Consider the following 25,683-nt stretch of genomic DNA (forward strand, 5'->3'; position numbering starts at 1 on the left):
CGGACAATGGAGATTCTGATTCGGGCCATGCAGCGGTAAGAAGGAACTGGAGCAGCATCAGTCCACAGTGCCCCTTTTACTTTCATCCTGGAGCACAAGGAGAACAACAACATAGGACCAGTGTTCCCTCTAATTTTTTACGTCCATGTGAGGAATGAATTTTGTTATGTGCACCAATATGAATGTGATGTGTGATGGGTCCGGGGCCAAGGGGTTTGGAGTGTGGGTGGGGGAGCAGGGTTAGGGCAAAGGGTTTGAGTGCGGGGGGTGGGCTCTGGCTGGGGGTGCGGGCTCTGGGGTGGAGTGGGGATGCGGGGCTTGGGGTGCAGGCTGTCCCGGAGCTGCGGCAGAGAGAGGACTCCCCCCATCCCTCTCTCGCTGCAACAGCTCGGGGTTGGCTAAGAGGCAGTTCCGGTGGGGCTGGGGAAGGGCGTCTCTCCCCGGCAGCTCCGGCAGGGCTTCTCTCCTCTCCTCTGCAGCTCCAGCAGGGCTGGGCAAGGGGCTCCTCTTCCCTGGTTGCGGCAGCTCTGGCAGGGCTGGGCCGGGCCGGGGGAAAGGCGCCTCTCCCCGCCTGCACAGCCCTCGATAGCTTGCTGCACAGCTTACAGGGAACCTAGGTGTGGATCAACGGACACTACTTAAAAAAATTCTCTGCTCTCAGGTGCATGGAGCCCATTTATACCCACAGCAGAATACACATAGGGACCAAAACTTGAAGAAATTTTTGCCCTCCTGATTGAAAAAGACAACCTTCATTTTGTAAGCGTCTGTCTTGTGGAGACATGAAAGACTGAAACAAAAGTAGCAAAAGAGAGGTAAACCTCCTCCAGTGCTCATGATGAGGTGTTAATAATGAGGTGTTATTTATAAATTTTTAAACTTAAACACTCATGCTGTTAACCATGTAACAAGATGTTCATCTATTCAGCAAACACTACAGTCAACAGACTGACATGTTAACAGCAGTGCATTCGGAAATATCAAGTGTCACTGCCTAGATGAAATATGGAGCCAACACAAAGAATTTTTGTTTGGTGCCTGGAAACTCAAGAATGTCAGCACACAAATACAACACATCAAGTAACAGTGTACAGATGTGGCCATTTACTGCCATGGTGGAACCTTCTTGGAGCAACTGCTGCTTGCAGTCTGCTGCTTGCCAGGAGCTAGGATTTACGATGTGACGGAGAGACTGCCGAGACTCATCAAGCCCTCGGATCGCTACCCCTTCCTGCTTCTCCACATGGGCACCAATGATACTGCCAAGAATGACCTTGAGCGGATCACTGCAAACTACGTGGCTCTCGGAAGAAGGATAAAGGAGTTTGAGGTGCAAGTGGTCTTCTTGTCCATCCTCCCCGTGGAAGGAAAAGGCCTGGGTAGAGACCGTCGAATCATGGAAGTCAACGAATGGCCAATGGCATTTTGGGATGTATAAGTAGGGGCATTGCCAGCAGATCGAGGGACATGATCGTTCCCCTCTATTTGACATTGGTGAGGCCTCATCTGGAGTACTGTGTCCAGTTTTGGGCCCCACACTACAAGAAGGATGTGGAAAAATTGGAAAGAGTCGAGCGGAGGGCAACAAAAATGATTAGGGGACTGGAACACATGACTTATGAGGAGAGGCTGAGGGAACTGGGATTGTTTAGTCTGCAGAAGAGAAGAATGAGGGGGGATTTGATAGGTGCTTTCAACTACCTGAAAGGGGGTTCCAAAGAGGATGGATCTAGACTGTTCTCAGTGGTAGCTGATGACAGAACAAAGAGTAATGGTCTCAAGTTGCAGTGGGGGAGATTTAGGTTGGATATTAGGAAAAACTTTTTCACTAGGAGGGTGGTGAAACACTGGCATGCGTTACCTAGGGAGGTGGTGGAATCTCCTTCCTTAGAGGTTTTTAAGGTCAGGCTTGACAAAGCCCTGGCTGGGATGATTTAGCTGGGGATTGGTCCTGCTTTGAGCAGGGGGTTGGACTAGATGACCTCCTGAGGTCCCTTCCAACCCTGATATTCTATGATTCTATAAGGTCCCTTTGCCTGATTTTCCCCATACGTGAAAGCTGTTAACTGTGCATCAGAGAAAGTTGTTTCCCCAACGTGAAAATTCTTCAATGTGTTGGTTGCAGTTTGTGTGCCATCACCAGTATTTTGCTGCTGCTATCATGCACTTTTTTTTGTGTGCTTTCTTTTCTGGAAACATCATGGAACCTACTACTGCTTCAGGAAAAGCTGCAAAAACTCTTTTTATTGTGACGCCATTGAGAGCTTTCTGAGTTTTCAGTTTTCTCTTTTTTCTGTTAGAATTTTTTTTTTTTTTATTGGAGATGAAGTGTTTTGAGTTGTCTTTGATGAATTGGACCAGATGGTGGGGTGGGTGTGTGTTGTCACGGCCTTGTTCTCTGTCAGGGCCACAATTCTGTTGTATGTTTTTCATTCTCTTCAGGAGAAACATATGCAGTTCCCCTTAGTGACTTATAAAAATTCATGAGGTCAAATTCATCCCAGGTGAAAATCCATTTATTTTTATACAGTTAAAATCAGAGATTAATTTGGCACATAATTTGATATGTTGCAAAATAACATTCTTATATATGCTGGGTACAAGAGAGGAGCTATGCCTAAGAACATAGTTATTGTACAGATTTTGTGCCTGCTGTGAATTTTGCACTATTGGATGAAACATATCCTGGACAAGAAAGTTATACATGTATATTTTAATATGTGCTAGGTGTCTCAGACATAAAAGGGAAGAGCTTTTATTACAGAAGCAGAAAAATGAAATGAGACAAAGGCAAGTAAGTGGGGAGAGGGCAAAGTCATACAGGACTTATAAAAATGATAAGGAGCATGATTTTGATGCAGTGGAGGAGGGAGGGGCAACAGAGGATTTTGAAGAGGGGGATTACTTGGTCAGAAAATGGGCAAGGAAGAAGATTTTAGCTAGGAACTGATACACTACCTTTGTGGTGCGATGTAATGTACTGATGTGTAAGGAAGATTGAACATATACTGTAGATGTTTACAAGAACTAAAAGACACTTCATTCTCCTCCCTTAAGAAGAACTAAGAAAATTAACTAACGACACTTGGAGACACTGCATCCCATAGCAAATTTGGGCAGTGAACATTTCACAAATCTTCCAACAGCAATATTCTGCCTTGCCAAAGGCCACAAGTGAAACAAGACAGATATTTCCATGGGCTTCTATTTAAATTAATAGCTCCAGATTGTACTTATAACTTTCTATATTTATAAAGTAGAAGGCACCTACTGTTGGTCTTTTAACCCATTGGCACGCAGTTAAGCAAAAACTATTTTTACTGGTTTCTCCCATATGAAAGAGCTTTGATCTTCAGCAACTCTTTCAAAGGTTCAGCTTGAAATATTGATTATTTCTGACTGCTTTTCACCAGACTATTTTTCCATAACCTTAGCTCTTCAGCAAGAAGATTTCACATTTCTTGTTCTTTTCAAATATTCTGTGTTTCCAACACTAGGAAATATATAATTTTAACAAATGTTAAAGTAAAAGAATGTTATTTTGCTGTTTGTGGCATTTGAGGGAAAGGCATAACATATTCTTTTTTAGAAAAAGAAAAAATGCTGCAATGAATGAAATGTAAACTATAAGAACAAAATGGAGGAAAACTTTAAAAAAGATCACCTTCACAAAAATGTTGAAAATAGGAAGGATAGAAAATAAGCAACAAATTCACTCAACCTGAAAAATAAACCCCCCTACTTTTAATATTTGTCCAAAAAGGGTAGTGATAAAGATTTAGCTGTTTGAAAAGTATCTTTAAAAAGAAAGAAAGAAAGAAAGAAAGAAAGAAAGAAAGAAAGAAAGAAAGAAAGAAAGAAAGAAAGAAAGAAAGAAAGAAAGAAAGAAAATAGAGGGAAAGATTAGAAGCCACAGCTTAAATGAGGTGAAATATATGTGCTCTTCCTCCCTTGATGCCTTAGCAGCAAAGAGCACAAAGAAAAAACTCCCATTAAGTTTGTTTTAATGATAGGCTGAAAATTCCAGCTGAAAACCCTGAAGTTTTCTAAGACATACTGGGAAAAAATCAGCTTACTAGGGGCAATGAGAGGAAAAAAACCTTATTTTGTTCCCTAAAGACATGCCTTTGCCTGAAAAAATAAAATTACAGTGCTACAGTATTTATGCAATAATGCTTCAGTCTCTTTTACGCTGATAAATTAAGTGTTTAGAAAATAATACTGCTGTCTGCAGCCCCCAAAAGAAAAAAAGGACAGTCCTTCTGACAGCTAAGTATATCTGGAGCAGGAATTAGCTCATGCATCTAAATGCTGTTGCTAGGTAACAGCACACTTTGGTCTCATAATTTTGAGACCCACTCTTTTCATCCAGAATCATAAGTGCTTGAGGCTCTCAAGAAGAATGGCACCAGAGCACAGTGGAAGTGTGTATTTTAACTCAAGTTGCTGGAAACCATGCGGAATGAGTACAGAAATGACAAATTAATTTTAAATCACATCAGAATGTGAAACTACTGGCGATAATACAAGACTAAACAATTTTTAAATGTTATTTCCCCATGATTTTTAGCTTTTCTACCCATTGCAAATAAGTACTGGTTGCCACAAAAGATCATGTTTGCCAAGAGTCACCACACTGTGGTATCTGAGATATTACAAGTTTTTTTATACTTAGAATTAAAAGACAAAAACGGGTAATTCTTTGCTGTACTCTGCTTCTCTCCCTTTCTAGGACATACATATGGGACTAGACCTGTGCAGTGAAAGATAATTCTGTTTCACAGAGGATTTCGATATTTTGAGATGAGTTTTGTTGCTTAACTCTTCACTAAAAGGTTAATTGTGACCATAAGGAATATTAACAACAAGGGGGAAAGATCTCAGGGCAAAATAGGGAAAGAACTGCTTAAACAATATTTAGATAAATTACATGTATTTAGTTCAGCAGAACCTGATGAAATTCACCTTAAAGTACTTAAGGAATGAGCCAAAGCAATAGTGCCCAGAGCCGCAAACCTGTCAAATTTACGAATAGTTTCGAGTTGACCCAAACTGCATTACAGGCAAAAAAGCAAAAAATTTTGCCCAGCTCTAATCATATGATATTACTGGAAACATTTGCAAAGGGACTGTTACTGTTATTTTTAAATATTTGGGAGGTGCTAGAGTACTATGGTGACAGGGACCATACAAAGTAGAAGGATTAGATAGATTAAGAGAGAGAAAAAAAGCCAGAACCTCACTCATTTACTGCAATGGAGCGACACTTATTTTCCCCATCCGGCCAATTCTGTATGGAGTATTTATTCTCTGGAACTACCCTGTATATGCCAGTTGAAACCGAGTCAGCCACTAACAAGAATCCATATGCCTATTTGTTTTTCCATTTTCATCTTGTAATAGTAACAATGACTTTGGTGCAGGACACTTCCTGGGGACTAATGAACAGCTGAGGGAGCTGCGCAGCCTGGTAATGCTAGGGCAGACGACTAAGCCTCAGGAAATGCCCTGAGAGGGAAAGGGGGTTACAGTAACAAGTTACTTGAGATGTCTGAACCCTATTGGTATTCCACCGTTGGTGCACCTGCGACTAGAAGATTTTATACAAGCAGTGTCAATTGGTACTGGCCCCTGGTTTCCCAGTACTCAGTTTTGAACCACTTAATCCACTCCATGCACTAGTCGACAGTCTGGTAAATTTCCAGCACTGGCAGATTCTTCACTATTTGCTGGTATGTGTGGTCATTCCTAATATTTTTGCTAAAATCCAAAACTAAAATCTGTTGTGCTGGTCTCATACTAGAGATTAACCAAAGTCTGGCTGTGCTCCCGTGACCATGAAGCAGGGCCCTTTGCAAAAGACTTCTTTTGGTTGATGTCCATTGCAAGTGCAGAAGATTCCCCCTCAGGTGTTTTTGCAGCTCAGTGGTCAGAACAAAGTAGAAGAGTTAAATGCTGACTCGCAGAGCTGCTGCGCTACCAGGGGAATGTTGCTTCTGTTTCCCTGGAGTTAACTGGTGATTCTTGGGAGAGAGAGGACAAAGGAACTTGGCCCAGAAGTAAAGTGGGATACTTCTGGCAGATGTCGGAGGGTTGGGGAGGGGCTGCATTTACACAGCAAAGTGATAGAGCTTGAGACGTGGGCCTCAGCTTGACTTGGACTCAAACCCTCTACCCTCACAAGGTCCTAGGACTCTGAGTCCAAGCCTGAGAAATTAGTGTGTAGACGGAAGTGGGGTTGGGGCTCAATCCTGAATTTGAGCCCAGACTTGCGCTGCAGTGTAGACACACTCAAAGAAACCTTATCTTTATGAAAGACTGTGAAGGGAGGGTCCACCATAAGAGCTCCAAACTCACCGACCCTCCTGGCAGAGATAATCACAGTGAGGAAAACCACTTTTATAGACGGATGAAGAAGGTAGCAGGAAGCCAAGATGTTCGCATCAGTTTCAGTACCAGACGAAAGCTTCTGATAAAGGTTTCAGAACCCTTAAAGTCATAGTGTCGGTGAAGACTGAACAGTTCTCCACCAAAGAATGGAAGGTGTTGATTGCTCCTAAATCCACATTCAGAGAGCTCAGAGATAGGCCCAACTTCTCTGGGGAAAGGCCATAGTCCAAGTTGGTAGGGAACTCAGTCCTCTGGAGGTATCTGATGATGCTGGCACCAGACATACAATCTCTTCTGCTTAGCTGCATAATGTTTTCTCACAGAGATTTTCCTATTATTATTAACGTGACCTTTCTAAACTCATCATCCACTCAAATACCAAGCTGTTAGATGGAAGGATGCTGAGTTGGAATGGTTGGTCTTGCCTTTTTCCTGATTCAGCAGATTCAGAAACAGCTAGATTTAGATGAATGGACATGATACCAACCAAAACTGTTTCAGCCATCAGGGTGCCACTAGGATTACTGATAGGTTGTTCTACTTGATTTTCCTCAGGGCTGAAGGTAAGAGAGATATGGGTGGGAAGGCATACATTAACGGCTCTCACCACTGAACTAGGGATGTGTCCCCTTCAGAAAATGTGACACTAAACTATTTAGGAACAGTAGGCTGTGTATTTCATGTTCTCTTGGGAGATGAAGATGACCCACAGTGGGAATCCCCACTCCCAGAAGATGTTCTGTGCTACTGAGTCAACGCAGTTCCCATTAGTGTTCCCTGTGAAAGTGCCTGCTGAGTCTGTCTGCCAAAGTGTTCAGTATTCCCAGGAGGTGCACTGCTGACAGAGTTATCTGGTATCAGACGTACCACTTCCAGAGTTTGACTGCCCCCATGTGAAAGGGGTGGACCTCGCTCCTCCCTGTTTATGTAGTAAACTATGATTCTATTGCCTAACATGATCTGAATGTGCAGGGCCCAGACATAGGCGCCAACTTTTCCCAGCGCTGGTGGGTGCTCGCGCCCCCTAACCTCTGGCCCTGCCCTTACTCCATCCCTGCCCCACCCCCTTTCCAACCCCTTCCCCAAAGCCCCTGCCCCAACTCCACTCCCTCCCTGCCCCTATTGAACTCCTTCCCCAAATCCCTGCCCCGGCCCTGTCTCTTCCCCAAGCACACCACCTTCCCCCTCCTTCCCAGCGCTTGCCACCATGAAACAGCTGTTTCGCGGCGGGAAGTGCTGAGAGCTAGGGGTAGAAGTGGGGAGGCAGTGCACTCAGGGGAGGAGGCGGAGGCAGCGGGCAGGGAGGGGAGCTGCCCACCCACCAATTTTTCCTCGTGGGTGCTCCAGCCCGGAGCACCCACAGAGTCAGCACCTATGGGCCCAGAGGAAAGGAAGGAATCTTTTGCAGGCTTTGTCTATTGCTTGCAGTCTGAGATGATGTGCATCTTGGATTCTTGTTGGGACCACAAACCTTGAGCCATATGATCATCCAGATGTGCTCCCCACTCCAGTAAGGAGCCAACCAAAGTCGCCATCTTTGCAGGTGGGAGGGTAAGAATGAAGGGAATGCCTACGCACACAGCTTCTTTGCCTTCCCACTAGGTGAATGATCAGGTCACTGAGGGGAACAGACTTGTTTGTCCAGGTTCCCCGCTCGGCGTGTAGACTGTCCATAACAATGCCTGAAAGTGCATGATGCGGAGCCTTGCTAAAGAGTCATGTAGGTGCAGGCAGCCATGGGGCTTAGGACATCCTGGTGGAATCTAACTATTGCCTGAGGACTCCACCAGAGCCAGGAGATGAAATCCCTCCTTATGTGGAATCTGTCCACAGGTAAGTATGTTGTCACTGAAATTTAGTCCAGAGTTCTGATAAAGTCTGTAATTGGCACTGGAACTAAAGTGGACTTTTCTGTTTACTTGAAGTCCTAAGGGGGCTGAGAAGGGAAAAGGACCGATGACTGTACCTCCCACTATGAGTGACTGGGCTGCCCTGGTGATGTAAGTATGCTACTACCATAGATAGCACCTTTGTGAAAACTATGGGGGCTGTCAAGAGACTATAGAACTCTGTACTGATAATGTTCTAGACCCACCATGAAGTGCAGGAATCTTCTGCGGGCTGGATGAATGTCTATATGTGAAACAGGCATCCTTCAAATCAAGAGCTGCAAACCAATCACCTTTGTTTAGGGAGGGGATTATAGATACTTGGATTGTCATCCTCAACCTTGAATGGCGTACGAAGACATTCAGTTGTCTGAGATACAGAATGGGTCTCCAGCGCCCCTTCTTTTTCGAGACATGGAAATATCCTGAATAAAAACCTGAGGAGGCATAGGTTCTATAGCCCCTAGCTAGATTAGGGAGTCTATCCCCTTTCTGAGGGGTCTCTTGTGAGAGAGGTCCCTGAATAGGGACAAAGAAGTGGGTTTTGTGGAAGCAATGGAAAGAAACTATCATGTAGCCAGTGGAGATGATCTCTAGGACCCATCTGTCTGATATGACACCATGACAGAAAGAAACAGGCCAGAAAGCCACCAAAAGGGGTACTGATAGAAGTGGAGACTACTTGGCAGCTCTCTAGGGTCCTATCAAAATGATCTCTTGGCAGGAGTCTAGGACTGGGGAGAGGACAATGGCAGGATGTTTTGTCTGCTGTGCTGGGAGGCTCAAACTCTGTGATGGTAAAAGGGCTGAGAAGCAGACTGTGGTTTATAAGAAGGCAGTTTGGAGTTCTTCCCCCAACGTGCTATGCTCCAAATAACCAAGAGTGGAGGGTTGCACAGGAATCCTTAGGGGTTGTGGCAAGGCACCTCCTTGTCTCACCAGATTTAGTGCTTCCTCCTGTGGCAATGGCAGGCCTGGGGTAATCAACCCCACTCAGGGCAAGGTTTGTCTTCCCCCTTCTGTGTTCCCTTGGTCGTACTTTTAGGGTAGGCCTAAGAGTTGGCCTAAGGGGTGTTCTTCCACCAAACAAAAATGGAAACAGTCTCAAACAAAAAATCCCCTGGCGGGTACTTTTCACTGCCTCCTCACTGGTGGCCTCTCACCCTGGAGAAGCTTATTTCCCTACTGCCATTAGCCTGGCAGCAGCTTCTCTCTCTCTTCCCTCTTTCTCTCACCAGAAGAGGGTTTTTTAAAGGCCTCAGGCAGACCTTAATTGGAATCAGGTGTCCCTCATTGACCTGAGGTAACCCCTTCTCAGCTAGTAGAAAAGAGGGCCTTTAACATTCTGGGGCTAATATATATCTGCCTTCTAGCACCCTCTTCCTGCCGTCCAGCCTGACTTTATCACAAGGTGCACACAGATTCATCAGTTTTTCACTAAACAGATTGTTGATCTTGATGGGGAGGGTCCTCCACAGTAGCCTGAACTTACTTGGGAAACCCAAAGGGGCGAAGTAGTGAAGCCCATCTCATGATAACCACAGTCATCAGGGAGCAGGAAACCATATCTGCAGCATTAACTGAAGATTGGAGGGATGAGCTAGCTATCAATTTACCCTCATCAACAATGCCCTGAAATTGAGGTCTTAGTTCCTATGGAAGTTTGTTGGTGAACTCATACAATTTGTTGTAGTTAATAAAGTAACATTTAGGCACCAATGCAGAATAATTCACAATGTGAAACTGAAGGCTGGAAGAGGAGAAAAACTTTCTTCTGAAGAAGTCTAATTTTTTAGCATTCTTGTTGGAAGGAGCAGACCTAGATTGGTGGTCTGTTACATTCAGTGATGGCCTGAACCATCAGGAAGTTTGAGGTGGGGTGTGAAAACAAGTATTCCACTCCCTTAGACAGTACAAAGTAGTTTTTAATCTGTTCTCTTAGCAGTGGGGACACTGGTGGCTGGGGTATACCAGACTGTCTTGTCCGGTTCTAGTATAGCTTTGTTGACTGCCCCTTGCTAGGGGCCTGCAGTCAGGAGGATGTCCAGAAATTTTTGAGTGGAGTCCTGGACTTCCTCCAGCAGAATCTGGAGTGACTCTGCAATTCTCCTCAGGAGGTCGTGAAATTGTCTGTAGTTGTTGGATGGCAATGGTGAACTTTGTGCTATCACCTTGTTCGGAGATGAGGATGAGCGTGCCACAGGGTGACTGAGTGGGCCCATCTGTTCAGGTTGATCTTCCTCCTCAGAACACTCCCAAGGGGGTTGAGGCTATTCTGTACAAGGTGATCTCAGTCTGAATTCCTGCTCAGATCCTTTGAAGTTGAGAAGTTAGATGTAAGGATCCCAAGAACCACAATACGCCTAGTGAGATTGTAGGGGTCAGGAAATGGTGCCCAAGGAGAGAATATCACTGCTCCCAAACCCAGTAACATCCTGCAGGAGTGCAAGGGTGCCTACCAGTCTCTGGAACCTCTGTCAGAGCTAATGTCGCATCTCAGAGTGGACCAAGGAGCTGCTCAATAGGCCTCCACCTTTCCAGACTACTGTACCCGTTTCAGGAGTCTGCTTTGTCTTGCGTATCACAAGTTTCACCGCACTTAAAAACTACTTGATTAGAAAATCAGAAATAAAAATACAAAAGCGTCACAGCACACTATTTCTGACAAATTGCTTACCTTCTCATTTTGTCTGTATTACATTTTAGTCTGTACTGACTTCGCCAGTGCCTTTTTTGTCGACTGTGGTAAAACTAGGCAAATATCTAGATGAGTTCATGTAAGGAAGCTGTATGGAAGACCGCTGCATACCCCAAGTTGAGAACCACTCCTTTAGCTCACCAGAGGAATAAAAATCTTTAGATTCCACTGTGGAACTGTTGGTACTGTACACTTTGTAATGCTTTTGCTGGCAGATAAGACTGGCAAATGGTGCACTGACAGTGTGGATATCTCCCTAAGGTAACTCCAGTTCTGAGAGTATTGGTGATTCCAGGTCAGAATACAGAGCCAGGTCCCCAAGAATAGTACACCCAGGTCTAAGACTTGGGGAGCAGGAGCGGCGTCTGGCTCTTCATGCAGCCAACTATACTGACTTAGATCCAGCAGTGCATGTCGATGCTACTGAGTCCTTCTTCCCACTCTGGTGTGGTACTGCCAGTGTACCAGGAGATTGCTTCCTTATCTCTCATGGCTGGTACCATTGGACCTCAATACCAGGGATTCAGATCCATGCTCCCCACAACCTCCTGACACACCTGTACCAGGGCACAGAGTCTCACTAGTGTATGGGAGGTAGTCCTCCGCTTAGAGGTCTTGGGAGGAGATTTCTTCCACTTTTTATGAGGGCATTTGTTCTTACCCTCCTGCTGCTGCCTGCCAGAATCCTTAGACCTTGTCTCTAATAGCCCGGAGATAAGCAGCGTCTGGCCAGGAGAGGCACCTTCAGCCAGTGTACAGCATCAAACAAACCAGGGTCTGACTGAGGCCTTATCGACCATTCCATCAGGTGTCTTCAGACCCAGAATTCACAGGATTTATGGGTTTGACATGGAAAATAACAGCAACTAGTACTAGTGGGATTCTTCAAGGTAGGTTTGCCAACATTGTATTTAAAAACACGGGACAAACCTCCGATATCCCCAATCTAGACTTGAACCTCTGGGGACAAGACCCTTTCCCCTCACCCCCATGTTTTCTAGGGTTTCTCTCTTGTCAGCTCTGGATGCTGCAGAGAATCCAGGGCCTCAGGTTCTGGGCCAGCAGCTGCTGCAAGTCCTGTTCAGGTTCTGCACGGACACCAGGAGCCAAGGTAGAAGCTGCAGTTGCTGGTCTTTGCCTGTTGCTGTGCTGTCCACCCTGCTGGGGATGTTGGCAGAAACTCTCAGAGCAGAGAGACTACACCCTGGGTGTGCTGAACCCCCTGCCAGAGAGAGCCCCTTTCTTATCCTGGACGTTCAGCGCAGTTCCAGGGCACACAGCCCCATTCACTTCCCCTGCCAGAGAGAGCCTGCGCAGAGAAAGTAGATGGGGCTGTGCTCAAGGGTTGGAGTTAGCAGGGGGCCCTGTCCAGCAGGGGGCCAGTATTCATGGGTACATATTCCACTCCCCTCCTGACGCTGTTTTTCCTGCACAACACTGAAGGGCCAGGGTTGGGAGGGGAATGGAAAGATGCAGCTATGAGTACTGGCCCCCTGCTGTTTCAATATGGGATAAAAGGTGTCCCGTACTGATTTAGTACAGAACAAGCAATTTTCTATTTAAATAAGGGACATCCCTTGTAATACAGGACTGTTGGTAACCCTATTCCAAGGTAACAAACATGAGTCATGGGGGGCTGGAGGGGGGGTGTCACTCACTGGGAAGACACAGGGGCAGTTCCACCAGACTTGCAGCTGGAGATCTAGTTCCAGCCATACTAAGAACTCCAAATGGTGGAGAGGTAACGAAAGGAGAAACACCCCGGGTTCCCAGAGCACTATGTAACCACTAAAACTAACAATCTAAAAGGTAAAACTATGTACAGAAAAACGTGATTGGAAACAGGTACGTTAGCAAAGGTGCAGATACCAAGGGTTCCATCTCAGACCACAAGCAGTAGAGAGAAACTGGAGAGGTAGTCATTCCAGGCCTCTTCTTACGCCCTCAGTTCTGAGCACAAGCGGGTGCAGGCACGGACCAACAGGCACTGCTAGTGTAAAATCTTTCAGTCTCAAGCACTCAGACCGCATGCTCCCCTCCAGTGGAATACCCATGGAGACAACCACTTGAAGAAGAAAAGTCTCCATTTCAGTGCAATCATTCCCTTTTCTTTTTAGGTTTAATACATGTAAATTGTGTTATCAAATGTTTCACAGATACTTTCATTATTTTAGTTAGGTAAAAACAAATTTCACCCTGTTCACGGTGTCCCTTAAGTAAATAAAATAACACAGATCAAGTGAGAATGAGCAAATAAATTATGGATAAAAACTTGTTTTGAAAAGTTTTAAACCAACACTGTATAACTTAACATAGTTTTCTAGAGCTCTATATTCAAAATATACAGAAAACATTATTAGTTTAAAAAAATACATATAAAGTTATCCCACTGTTATTCCTTCTGTCAAGTCTAAATAATAAGAGCTCTATTAATTTAAAAGAAAAATCTTTTATATCCAGATTATGTTAACACTGTAACTTACAATGTATGAATCAAGAAAGGAATGTAGAGCAGATACACAAAAGAAAACGACCTATTGATGCAGGCTTACATTAATGCATATGGTCATTTTATGTGAATATGGCTTTTTATGTACAAGTGAAATAGAGGAAATACTGCAGTTTGGCCATACATCCAGATTAGGCAGCTGGATTTCGTAGTCTAAATGCTTCAGAGAATTCCTCTGTCAGAAACCTACAAATATATTTTCTCCTGAAAGTCAGGAGATTAGCATATTTATTAATGTTATTCATTTACAAAATGGGCCCATTAAAAAGAGACTATGGGAGCATGTAAACTGATTAAAAATATTATGCATATATAATTAAGACATGTGCAAGGCCCAACTCTTCTGTCAGGGTGGGGTACGCTTTTAGTTTATGTTATGCAGGTATCTTTCTACTGACTTTGGTCAACAGGATGTGTGTACAATTTTTTAATATTACACATGTGCTCAGAGAAACGTTGTAATAACACGCTATTTTCTTTTTTGCTTAATGGTGGCATGTTGGCCACCTCAACGTTCTTCTGCAGCAAACCTGGAGAAATATGTCCAGAATTATCCTGCGTTGTTGACGTTTGGGTGGACACAGCCTGCAAAAGATCCATCATTTGCATGCTGTGACACATTTTCTACATTCTTGGGTGACAGTGACCAGGGAAAATAGGAAAAGTATGGTCATGCTACTGACCATACTGTATATATTACTGTGACTTTATCATAACAGCCAAGCTCATCCAGTATTTGAGACGACTGTTCACATATGGATTTCTGAAGCTTTTGTGGTATATAACTGATAGTCAACTATTTCATATGTAGAGAAGAAGCTTGATAAAGCAAAAAACAGTGATATGTGTGAGAAAAGCACATTAACACTATTTTTCCTTTATTTTTTGAAAAAAAAAAGGCCAAAAGAATGAATACATTTTATGAATATAACTCAAATTTCTGAATATTTCTGCAGAACTTATATCAATAGCCTTGCAAAAACAAACACACAAAAACAGCCCCCTCCAACCCTTCAGTGTATTTATTAGTAGTCTTTGATAACTTCTTGCATATATGGTCTTTGAACATACCTCTTGGCCAACCACACTTTGGCTTTTATACAAGTGATGATGTCAACTAGCCCCTGCTGACGGTCTGAATTAAGCCGGTGTTTAGATTCCAAGTAGGACCCCAGCAAGTGAAAAACCTAAATGAAAAAAGAAAAAATGTTGCAGACTGCTGTAAAAATATTTTTTGACTCCTCAGCTCCTAGCTTTCACCCTTCCTCAAAATAACCCTATAGAAGAAAACCGCCACTAGCAAAATGACCCTCTACTGTTCATGCAGAAAAGTGGGTTAGCTTTGGATAATGGCAAGTTACATTTTCAATCTACTTTTCTATTACGTGCACTTTTCACAATACAAAATAAAAAGATAATTATCCCATAATAATAACCTTATAACTAATGAAATATAGTAAACAACCTAATAACTGATTTCAAGAGCAAAACAATTTAAACATATTTCTTGACACCAGCAGTTTTGCATTCACTCAAAATGAGCCTATCAATCTAGAGGTGGCAGCAAATCCATGCATGCTTATTTTACAAATGGAAATTACTTAGAACTAGTCCCTCTTAATGAGACTTCTATCGTTTCATCAACTTAATCAGAATAAGTATAATCACTTTTTAAATTGTTTTAACCCTTTAGCCTCAATGAAATAGTATGTGTACTAATGACATTTGTGTTAAACATTCTAGCTTTTATTTGAATCTACAGGTCATACATAAAAACTGTGTAAGAAATTAGTTTCATTTTTGGAGTAATTATTCTAATTAACTGGTTAGTATACTATCAACTGCATGTTTGTTTTACTTGGATTATGAAAAAAGATATAGGCCCCAGTCCTGCCATGAAATGGGCACAGAGGATTCCTACAGCCACCATGCCTGTGCATATCTAATTGCAAGTTCTGGGCCCAATGTTGCAACATTGTTCTGCCTATTAATAGACTTGTTCACAGTATTAAAATGATACTTTTTACTGTATTTCTTTTCTTCGAATGTCAGCTGTTGTAGTGATGTTATCACAGGAGGAAAAAGTGTTCTATATTATCAGCCTCACCAAAACCTGTGATAGTCCCAAACTATCCTTCATGAAGCCCTCAAAACTTGGACCCTGACTACAGCTGCTGAAGTGAAAAAAAAAAACCCTGCTCTACTTCCCTATATTTATTGCAGGGCTCTCCTACTTACAGGAAAGCAGAGCTGCAATGCAATCAGTCTTCCCCAATACCACTTTTAGGGAGTTACATACCAACAAACTACAAGAGCTTTCCAGGTTGTCACCACTAACTATTATTTATTGATTAAAAGCCATTGTAAAAAGTTATGCAGTTTTGGAACACACACTAAAGCCATGTCTACACTTACCAGGGATCGACTGCAGAGCACTCTCTGGTCAACTCCGGTACTCCACCGGAACGAGAGAAGTAAGGTAAGTCGACGGGAGAGTGTCTGCCATTGACGCAGCGTGGTGTAGACACCGCAGTAACTCAACCTAAGCTACGTGACTTAGGTTGACTTACCCCAGTAGTGTAGACAAGGCCTAAGTTATAAACTGTGTAAACTTTAGTTTACAATTATTTTGCAACCATCAAATCTTCTAAATGTTCTTCATTTAAAAAAGATCAACATAGCACAAATGGCAACTTGATGACGAGTGTACAAGATGATCTCGTAGTGAGAAAAGATATTGTCTTAGCTATAAAATGTTGGTCATGGAATGTACACGAGAAATTATCAACCAGAAGAGGATTTATGAAATGCAAAAATCATACTATATAATGACAGGTTTCAGAGTAACAGCCGTGTTAGTCTGTATTCGCAAAAAGAAAAGGAGTACTTGTGGCACCTTAGAGACTAACCAATTTATTTGAGCATAAGCTTTCGTGAGCTACAGCTCACTTCATCGGATGCATCTGATGAAGTGAGCTGTAGCTCACGAAAGCTTATGCTCAAATAAATTGGTTAGTCTCTAAGGTGCCACAAGTACTCCTATACTATAGAATGTTGTTACTGCAACAAACTGTATACATGTCTGGAATAAGCAAAAAAGGCTAGTATAATCAACTTCCTGAATTGTGATAATGACAATTCATGCATGGACATTCAGACATTTTCCATAAGGTAAGCAACAAATATTGCATCCAGTGTCTATATAATTTTATAGCAATAAAGCAGTAAAACTTTTGTTTCAGAAAATAAATCACACATGCACAAAATCAGTTTCATATTATAATAAATATTGATAAGGAATCTTGTCACTCGTTGTCTCCAGGAAACATAGGAGGAATAGATCACATGTTATCTGTAAAATTTAAATGAAAATTATTATCTGTTCAATATGTTTTCAGTTCCATACTCTAAACCAGACCACACTTTCTCCCTAGAAAGGATGAAAACATACCATTGAGTCTGTTTCATTCTGGGATTTATTCCTTCAGATCAAATAAATGAACACATCTGAGCACAGGAATATTCTGAAAATGGTTTTGGGGACTGAAGTATTATGTCAACAACTAAGGGGTGTGAACATGGAGGCTACGATCAGAACAATATTTTCTGATAATGTTCAGAGCTGAATGATCAACGCAGCCATCTTAAGGATATTCTTTGAACAATTCAAAGAGCTTTTTGTCCAATTTTTCTCTAAAGCTCCTAACAGCCATTCAACACACCAACTTAAAGAGCAAAAACTTTCTGTCTCAGTCAATCTGTTTCTTCACTTCACCAGGTGGGTATTGTAGATTATAGATTGACAGAGCTGGAAGGGTATCCAGAAGTCAGCTACTACAAGACAGGCCCAACAAAGAAAGTAACAGAACACCAATAGCCATCACTTACAGCCCCCAACTAAAACCTCTCCAGCGCATCATGAAGGACCTACAACCTATCCTGAAGGACGATCCCTCACTCTCACAGATCTTGGGAAACAAGCTAGTCCTCACTTACAGACAGCCCCGAACCTGAAGCAAATACTCACCAGCAACTACACACCACACAACAAAAACACTAACCCAGGAACCAAACCCTGGTGCCATCTCTGTCCGCATAGCTATTCAAGGGACACCATCATAGGACCTAACCACATCAGCCACGCCATCAGGGGCTCATTCACCTGCACATCTACCAATATGATATATGCCATCATGTGCCAACAATGCCCCTCTGCCATGTACACTGGCCAAACTGGACAGTTTCTATGCAAAAGAATAAATGGACACAAATCTGACATCAGGAACTATGTCAAGTATCAGGGGGCAGCTGTGTTAGTTTGTATCCATAAAAACAACAGGGAGTCCGGTGGCACCTTAAAGACTAATATATTTATTTGGGCATAAGCTTTCGTGGGTAAAAAACCCACTTCTTCAGATGCATGGAGTGAAAATTACAGAAGCAGGCATTATTATACTGACATATGAAGAGAAGGGAGTTACCTCACAAGCGGAGAACCAGTGTTGACAGGCCCAATTTGATCAGGGTGGATGTAGTCCACTCCCAATAATTGATGAGGAGGTATCAATTCCAGGAGAGGCAAAGCTCCTTTTGCAGTGAACCAGCCACTCCTGGTCCCTATTCAAGCCCAAATTAATGGTGTTAAATTTGCAAATGAATTTTAGTTCTGCAGTTTCTCTTTGAAGTCTGTTTCTGAAGTTTTTTTGTTCAAGTATAGCTACTTTTAAATCTGTTATACAATGTCCAGGAAGACTGAAGTGTTCTCCTACTGGCTTTTGTATGTTACCATTCCTGATGTCCGATTTGTGTCCATTTATTCTTTTACGTAGAGACTGTCTAGTTTGGCCAATGTACATGGCAGATGGGCATTGCTGGCACATGATGGCATATATAACGTTAGTAGATGTGCAGGTGAATGAGTCCCTGATGTTGTGACTGATGTGATTGGGTCCTCTGATGATGTCGCTAGAGTAGATATGGGGACAGAGTAGGCAATGAGGTTTGTAACAAGGGATTGGTTCCTGGGTTAGCGTTTCTGTGGTGTGGTGTGTAGTTGCTGGTGAATATTTGCTTCAGGTTCGGGGCTGTCTGTAAGTGAGGACTGGCCTGCCTCCCAAGGTCTGTGAGAGTGAGGGATCGTTTTCCAGGATAGGTTGTAGATCCTTGATGATGTGCTGGAGAGCTTTTAGCTGGGGGCTGTATGTGATGGCCAGTGGTGTTCTGTTATTTTCCTTGTTGGGCCTGTCCTGTAGTAGGTGACTTCTTGGTACCCATCTCACTCTGCCAATCTGTTTTCTTACTTCCCCAGGTGGGTATTGTAGTTTTAAGAATGCTTGATAAAGATCTTGTAGGTGTTTGTCTCTGAGGGATTGGAACAAATTCGGTTGTATCTTAGGGCTTGGCTGTAGACAATGGATCGTGTGATGTGTCCTGGATGGAAGCTGGAGGCATGTAGGTAAGTATAGTGGTCAGTAGGTTTCCGGTATAGGGTGCTGTTTATGTGACAATCACTTATTTCCATTGTAGTGTCCAGGAAATGGATCTCTTGTGTGAGTTTCTTTACCCACGAAAGCTTATGCCCAAATAAATCTGTTAGTCTTTAAGGTGTCACCGGACTCCCGTCAGGAATTATAACATTCAAAAACCAGTAGGAGAACACTTCAATCTCCCTGGTCACTCAATAACAGACTTAAAAATGGCAATTCTTCAGCAAAAAAACTTCAAAAACAGACTCCAACAAAACACTGAAGAACTGGAATTAATTTGCAAACTGGACACCATCCAAGTAGGCCTGAATAAAGACTGGGAGTGGATGGGTCATTACAAAAACTAAATTTCCCCATACTAATTTCCCCCTACTGTTACTCACACCTTTTTGTCAACAGTTTGACATGGGCCACCCTCATTACCACTACAAAAGAAATGTTTCCTCCCTTGGTATTCTACTGTTAATTGAATTATCTCATTGGCACTGACCCCCACACTTGGTAAGGCAACTCCCATCATTTCATGTATTGCGTATATATACCTGCTACTGTATTTTCCACTCTATGCATCTGATGAAGTGGGTTTTAGCCCACGAAAGCTTGTGCCCAAATAAATTTGTTAGTTTCTAAGGTGCCACAAGGACTCCTTGTTGTTTTTATAGAAATTTATCACCTCAAATATTCCTAACCAAAGAAGTCATCTCTTTCATTCTGGGCTTCACTGCCTTTTGGGCATATGCTGTCATACCAAATTTTGGATTTCATACGAAAACAAACAAAAAATAAACATATTTGAACAATGATGCAAAGTGGGAACTCCATTTAAATATATATTTTATATACATACTTTTTTTTCTTAAATGCAAGGTTGCAAAACAGCAGCGAGTAAGAAAAGTTACTACCAAGAGCAATATTGAAGAGGAGATAAGGTCAACTGGCCTGTAGGTGTGGGAGTTTAGTGCAGATGATAGAGGGCACTGACTGCATGTGTTTGGAAACTGAAACCAATTGCATGCTTGGGGGATCTGTCCAGCCCCATAGTGCTCAGGTGTACTATAAAAAACCATAGGACCAGCATTAGGAGTGTTTCCTTTACAAACTCCTGTGACCAAAGACTTTATGTCAATAGCCCTGTGATTAAATTCCTACCATTCCCTATCTTCTTGGTAGGTGGATGAACCTACAACCATTAGGGTGACCAGATTTCCAAATTACACATGGTGCAGGGGATAAGCCTGCAGGAGACGGGAGGTTAGGGAGTTTTGTGCAGGAGTGTGGTTTTGGCAGCAGCAGCAGGAAGTACATGAAGCCCATCCTTCCCTCTCCCCCTTCCTTTTTCCATGCCACCCTCTAAATTAGATTCTGCTTGGGTGGTTGGTCTGGCGTAAGGACTTTTGCAGAAGGGGCTCACTGGCTTGGTGGAAAGGGGTGGGCAAAGTGGCAACCTATAATAGCCCTTGTGGACACATGATCCTTGAGGTGTCAGCTTTCTGTCAAATTCACCAACTGTGCTGGCTGACAGTTCCTTCAGTTCACGGTAGTTCACAAATAATGGAAGAAAACAGGTACAAAATGTGCTTTTAAAAAAAATACTCCCAAAACCAGGGTCCCAGTCAAAGGGCTTGTCCACATGAACATTTATTTCCCTACAAGCTGGAGCGAGTCTGTATGGACACTGCTAATGAGCACTAACAGTTCCTCAGCGTGCTTTGATCTCTTGTTTCAAAGCAGAGACGATCAAAGCACACTGAGGAACCATTAATGCTCATCAGCTGAATCCGCACAGACACTCTGGCTATATCTAAGCACTACAGTGCACTGCTATAGTGCTTCTGGTGAAGACACTTTAAGCCAATAGCAGAGAGCTCTCCCATTGGCTTAATTACTCCACTTCGATGAGAGGCGACAGCTATGTCAGCGGGAGAAGCTCTCCTGCCGACACAGCGCTGTCTACACCGGCCCTTAGGTTGGTATAACTTACATCGCTCAGAGGTTTGGATTATTCACACCCCTGAGTGACGTAAGTAAGTTCTAGTGTAGTCAAGGTCTTAGACTATGTCTGCACTTACAGCAGTTAGGATTGCCAACTTTCTAATCGCACAAAACTGAAGCCTGCAACCACTCAATCCATCCCCCTTCCTTCTGTCGCTGGCTCTCGCCCACCCTCACTCACCTGCTCATTTTCACCAGGCTGGGCAGGGGCTTGGTGTGTGGGAGGGGGTGTGGGCTCCCGGGTGGGGCCAGAAATGAGAGGTTCAGAGTGTGGGGGCAGGGGCTCTGGGCTGGGTCGGGGTTGGGGTAGGGCCAGGGATGAGGAGTTTGGGGTCCAGGCTGGGGGGTGGAGCCGAGGGTTTCAGAGTGTGGGAGGGGGCTCCGGGCAGAGGCAGGGGGTTTGGGCGCAGGGGGAGTGCAGGCTCCAGGACGGAGTCGTGCACCCCTGTGTGTCCAGAAAACGTGCACTTGTGTATGCAAAATGGGTATTTTGATCTGCTAGTGACTGTAAGTACCTATTTTCATGTACAAATACTTGTGTTTTACATGAATAGTTCTGAAAATTTTGCCATTCACTGCTTATTTTAATATTTTTCCCAAACAAATATCAACTGAGTATTAAACATCCAGTTATTTGTATTCCTAAATTCTCTCTGTGCTGCCTCTAACACTGTCAGGTTTCCCAACTACAAATAGCAGCCACCTGGCACCACCCACTGTATTATAAATTCCCACTTTCATACCATTCACACACACAGGCTTTCATCATGTGTTGTGGAGTGAAGAATGGAAACCTGATTAGGTCACAGAATTTGAGACCTGATAATCAGAAAGTCCAATGCACTTCACAAATGCTGAATTTTCTTCCTTTATAACTTTTCTGTATACATTGCTTCATATCTCCAAGCCTAATCCTTTGAATGGGAAGACTATACTGACCTTTGCTTCCTTTAGAGATCCATTATGCTACTACTGAATTACCAACAGATGTCACTGTTGAGTAACACAAGGTTCTATCTTTTGTGGTCTCAAAGAACGATAGACCAAGTTATTTTTTCCTGCATTTCTTCCACCCCACTAAGCTACCATCACAATAATGAAACATTGAATATAACAGAAATCAAAAAAGACATTCATGTACTTTGATTCATTAGAGGTACAAAGGTCTGAGACATTTGCTTTTGAAAGGCCTTTTTTTCCTGCTTGATTTTTTGCAGTAGAAATCCAGGTCTTGTCTATGCTGTTTTTCCTGGAAGGCAGAAGAACTCTTTGGACTAGGACAGAGAAAGTACCAAGACACTGATACCTGAAATTTAAGAAGTGAATTAATTTTTATTCAGGCTATTTAAAGTTTTGCTTCTGTTGATGCCCGTTTAACTCAAGCACGTGACCAACACCCAAAGGAAAAGCTCTTGCCCCCATTTTCTGACTCCACAAGGAGACTTCCAACACAAAACAGAGAAAGCAAGATTTCATTCGTGATATTCCCAATATATATCCAACAAACCAGAACTGGAAATTTTTTTAGACTTTGCTCAAAAAACCAAACGAATAAACCTCAGTTAAGCCTTATCTATACATCATTGAAAAATAAAAAAAGGACACAAACCTAATTCTTTACCTTTACACATCAGCTTTAAGAACTATGATATTATGCTAACCCCCATATCTTTAAAAAGTTGAATGGATTCACCACTGGATTATACTTGTGTTGAGTTACATCAGTATAGCACTGAAGCATCACAAAAGTGGATCGGGTCTGTATAAAACAGACAAAAAAACTGATGAGTGTTGATGGATTTGTTTAATAAAATGTTAGCCACTTTTTGATCCCAAGATATATTTGTTGTGTTGCTGCATGGGTAGGCTAATCAATTCTCAACACACAGTACTGCAAATGCAACAAAACTCTCTAGCAGCTGCAAAGTTAAACTATTGTGTCACATTCTCTCTTTTTGAAAAAGAAACAAATTGACATTTTGTAATGCCAGTGTTAATCTTACAGAAGAAATTGTGGTTTTCGGATGTTCACAATAAATTTTGTTGTTTAACAGCAGGCACAGATGCTGAGAGAGCATGTTTTTGTTTAAAGAAAAAAAGGATATTGATGATATTCTCCATCTTTAACATGTAGCCACACACAAAGTCCCTTTTTAATGCATAATTTTTCAACAACACTTTTGCAAGTGATATAATTACACATTCTTCAGTGAAATATCAAGGTTAGACTTTTCTCCCCTCAAGCTGACCTAAAGCCATAAAAACTTCTACTTGCATACCCTTAGCTGTGTTTGTATGAATTAAGTATACAGTATAAATATTCACATTCCTGACTCTAAGGCTGAAACAATACTCTGACTGTTCTGCTCAGTGACTCTTGAAAAAAAGCAAACTGACATCACCCTATACTGTACATTCTCGGCATAGATCATTTATTTAACTCCGTGAAAAAAAACAGATGTTTCACCAGCTGAAATAAAACACTGTATAAATACCAAGCTCGGAAAAATGTGGCGCTGACTAAACTGTGGGGGTTGAAGCAACAAGAAGAGGAAAAAAAGGTGTTTGCAAAATGGCAGCAGTACAAAGACTGCACTTAGCCAAAGATGACAGAGTTGGAACAGGTCAGTCTCAATCTGTTGCCTGAAAATAAGAGAACACATTCAGTTCTGTGAATGGACAACTCAAACAGAGAGATTTCGTTTTTTATCTGGTAAAATACTACATTTTACCATGAAATAAATGTCACTGTGATAAAGTTTCTCTCAAAAAAGCCTTATTTTGACAGTTCTATCAGAATGGGAAAATGGAAATTGGCAAAATGGCACAATAGCAAAAGGTGCCTTTTCTTAGGCCTGGTCTACACTGGGGGGGGGGGAAGAGGGGTGCAGGGGGAGGAAGGGGATAACGTAGCTGAAGTCGATGTACTTAGATCTATTTACCGCGGTGTCTTCACTGCGGTAAGTCAACGGCTGACGCTCTCCCGCGGACTCCGCCTGCGCCTCTCGCCCTGGTGGAGTACCGGAGTCGACAGGTGAGCGCTTAGCGGTCGATTTATTGCGTCTAGACGAGATGGGATAAATCGACCCCCGCTGGATCAATCACTGCCCGTCGATCCAGCAAGTAATGTAGACAAGCCTACATTCATGTTTACAAAGAAAACGAACATTATCTGTTTTGCTCCAGACAAAAACTGGATTTAAGAAAATTCTCCTTTCCAATAAGATGGAAATTAGAAGCAAAAGAAATATACCCATTACAAGAATAATGGTGTAAAAAGTTAAAAAGGAATTTAGGAACAATTTCTTTCTATTTTGTGTTACAAATAGGCTACTGCAAGCAACAGAAGCAATTATTATTTAACATACATAATGTGGCAGCACTGAAAAATTCAAACACACTGTACTAGAAAATGTACAAATATAATAATGATATAATATACAGTAAAAGCTGTTTTATCTGGCATGTTGGAGGAATGGGGGGTGCTGGTAAGTGAAAAATGACAGTTAACTAAGAGGGAGAGAGTTTGGGTGAAGGAGGGGTCTGAGGCGTGGGCTCTGGGAGGGAGTTTGGGTGTGTCGGATCTGGGGGCCGCTCACCTGGGGCGGCTTTCCGCAAGCGGTGATGTGTCCCAGCTGCTCCTAAGCAGAGGCGCAGCAGGCGGCTGTGTGTGCTGCCTCTACCTGCAGACACCGCCCCCGTAGTTCCTATTGGCCGTGGTTCCTAGGCAATGGCAGCTGCATTGCTAGTGCTAGTGCTCATGGCGGTAGTGCGCAGAGCCACCTGCCACACCTCTGCCTAGGAGCAGCTGGGACAGGTCGCCACTTGCAGGGAGCCACCCGAAGTGAGCGGTCCCCATATCTGGCACCCCGAGCCCCCTCGCACACCCAAACTCCCTCCCAGAGCCTGCATGCCACAACCCCTCCCACGCCCCAACCCCCTGTTGGCCCTGTGCCAACCAGACTATAAACTGGAATTTGGCCTCATTAGCACTACAAAAGTGATTTCCACCCCTTCTTGTCAACTGTTGAGAATAGCCCACTTCCACCTTAATTGAATTGGCTCGTTAGCACTGACACCCCACTTGGTAAGGCAACTCCCATCTTTTAATATGCTGTGTATTTATACCTCCCTACTGTATGTTCCACTCCATGAATCTGATGAAGTGGGTTTTAGCCCACGAAAGCTTATATCAAAATAAATCGGTTAGTCTGTAAGGTGCCACAAGGACTCCTCGCTGTTTTTGGAATTTCAGTGAAGATCAGAAATGCCGGTTTATAGAGCTTTCCAGTTGGTGAAGTGCTGGATAAAACAGCTTTTACTGTATACGTGTTTTAAAAATTTACTACGATCTGGTCATCTTCTGCTCTCATAGGGCCTGATTTTCCACTGTCCTGTCCCTTGTGTAGTTGTTTCTTCTTTTCCAAAAAGGGTGTAAAAACACTACTAAATCAGAATTTTCCATTCATATGTATTATTGGTAGCATTTTACAATCAGTGTGGACAAGTACAAACGACTACAAAATGTGCAAGAGAATAGAGAATTGGGCCCATAATTTCACAGAAATATACTGTTTAATCAAACCATTGTTCTACTCATCTGTACCCTGCCTCTCACTTATGGTCATTATAGATCTTGCCATGAAGGTGAAAAAAAACCTGGAATGCATTTGCAAAATTATACAGTGTTATAATTAAGAAAGTGGAAATTTACTTTTG

The 25,683-nt window shown here is 42.9% G+C and overlaps 1 protein-coding gene across 2 annotated transcripts in view; it reads right to left on the reverse strand.

The window, feature by feature from the left end:
• THADA (THADA armadillo repeat containing) overlaps positions 1 to 25,683 on the reverse strand; it is a 301,173-nt gene that overhangs the window by 89,156 nt on the left and 186,334 nt on the right. For both annotated transcript variants that reach the window (XM_075127132.1, XM_075127131.1), the window contains exon 30: positions 14,558 to 14,673. In XM_075127132.1, coding sequence (XP_074983233.1) covers positions 14,558 to 14,673 — 116 coding nt within the window. The remainder of the gene's footprint in view (positions 1 to 14,557; positions 14,674 to 25,683) is intronic.

The sequence above is a fragment of the Caretta caretta genome, chromosome 3 (genome assembly GCF_965140235.1).
Source record: "Caretta caretta isolate rCarCar2 chromosome 3, rCarCar1.hap1, whole genome shotgun sequence".
In the NCBI taxonomy this organism is placed as follows: Eukaryota; Metazoa; Chordata; order Testudines; family Cheloniidae; genus Caretta; species Caretta caretta.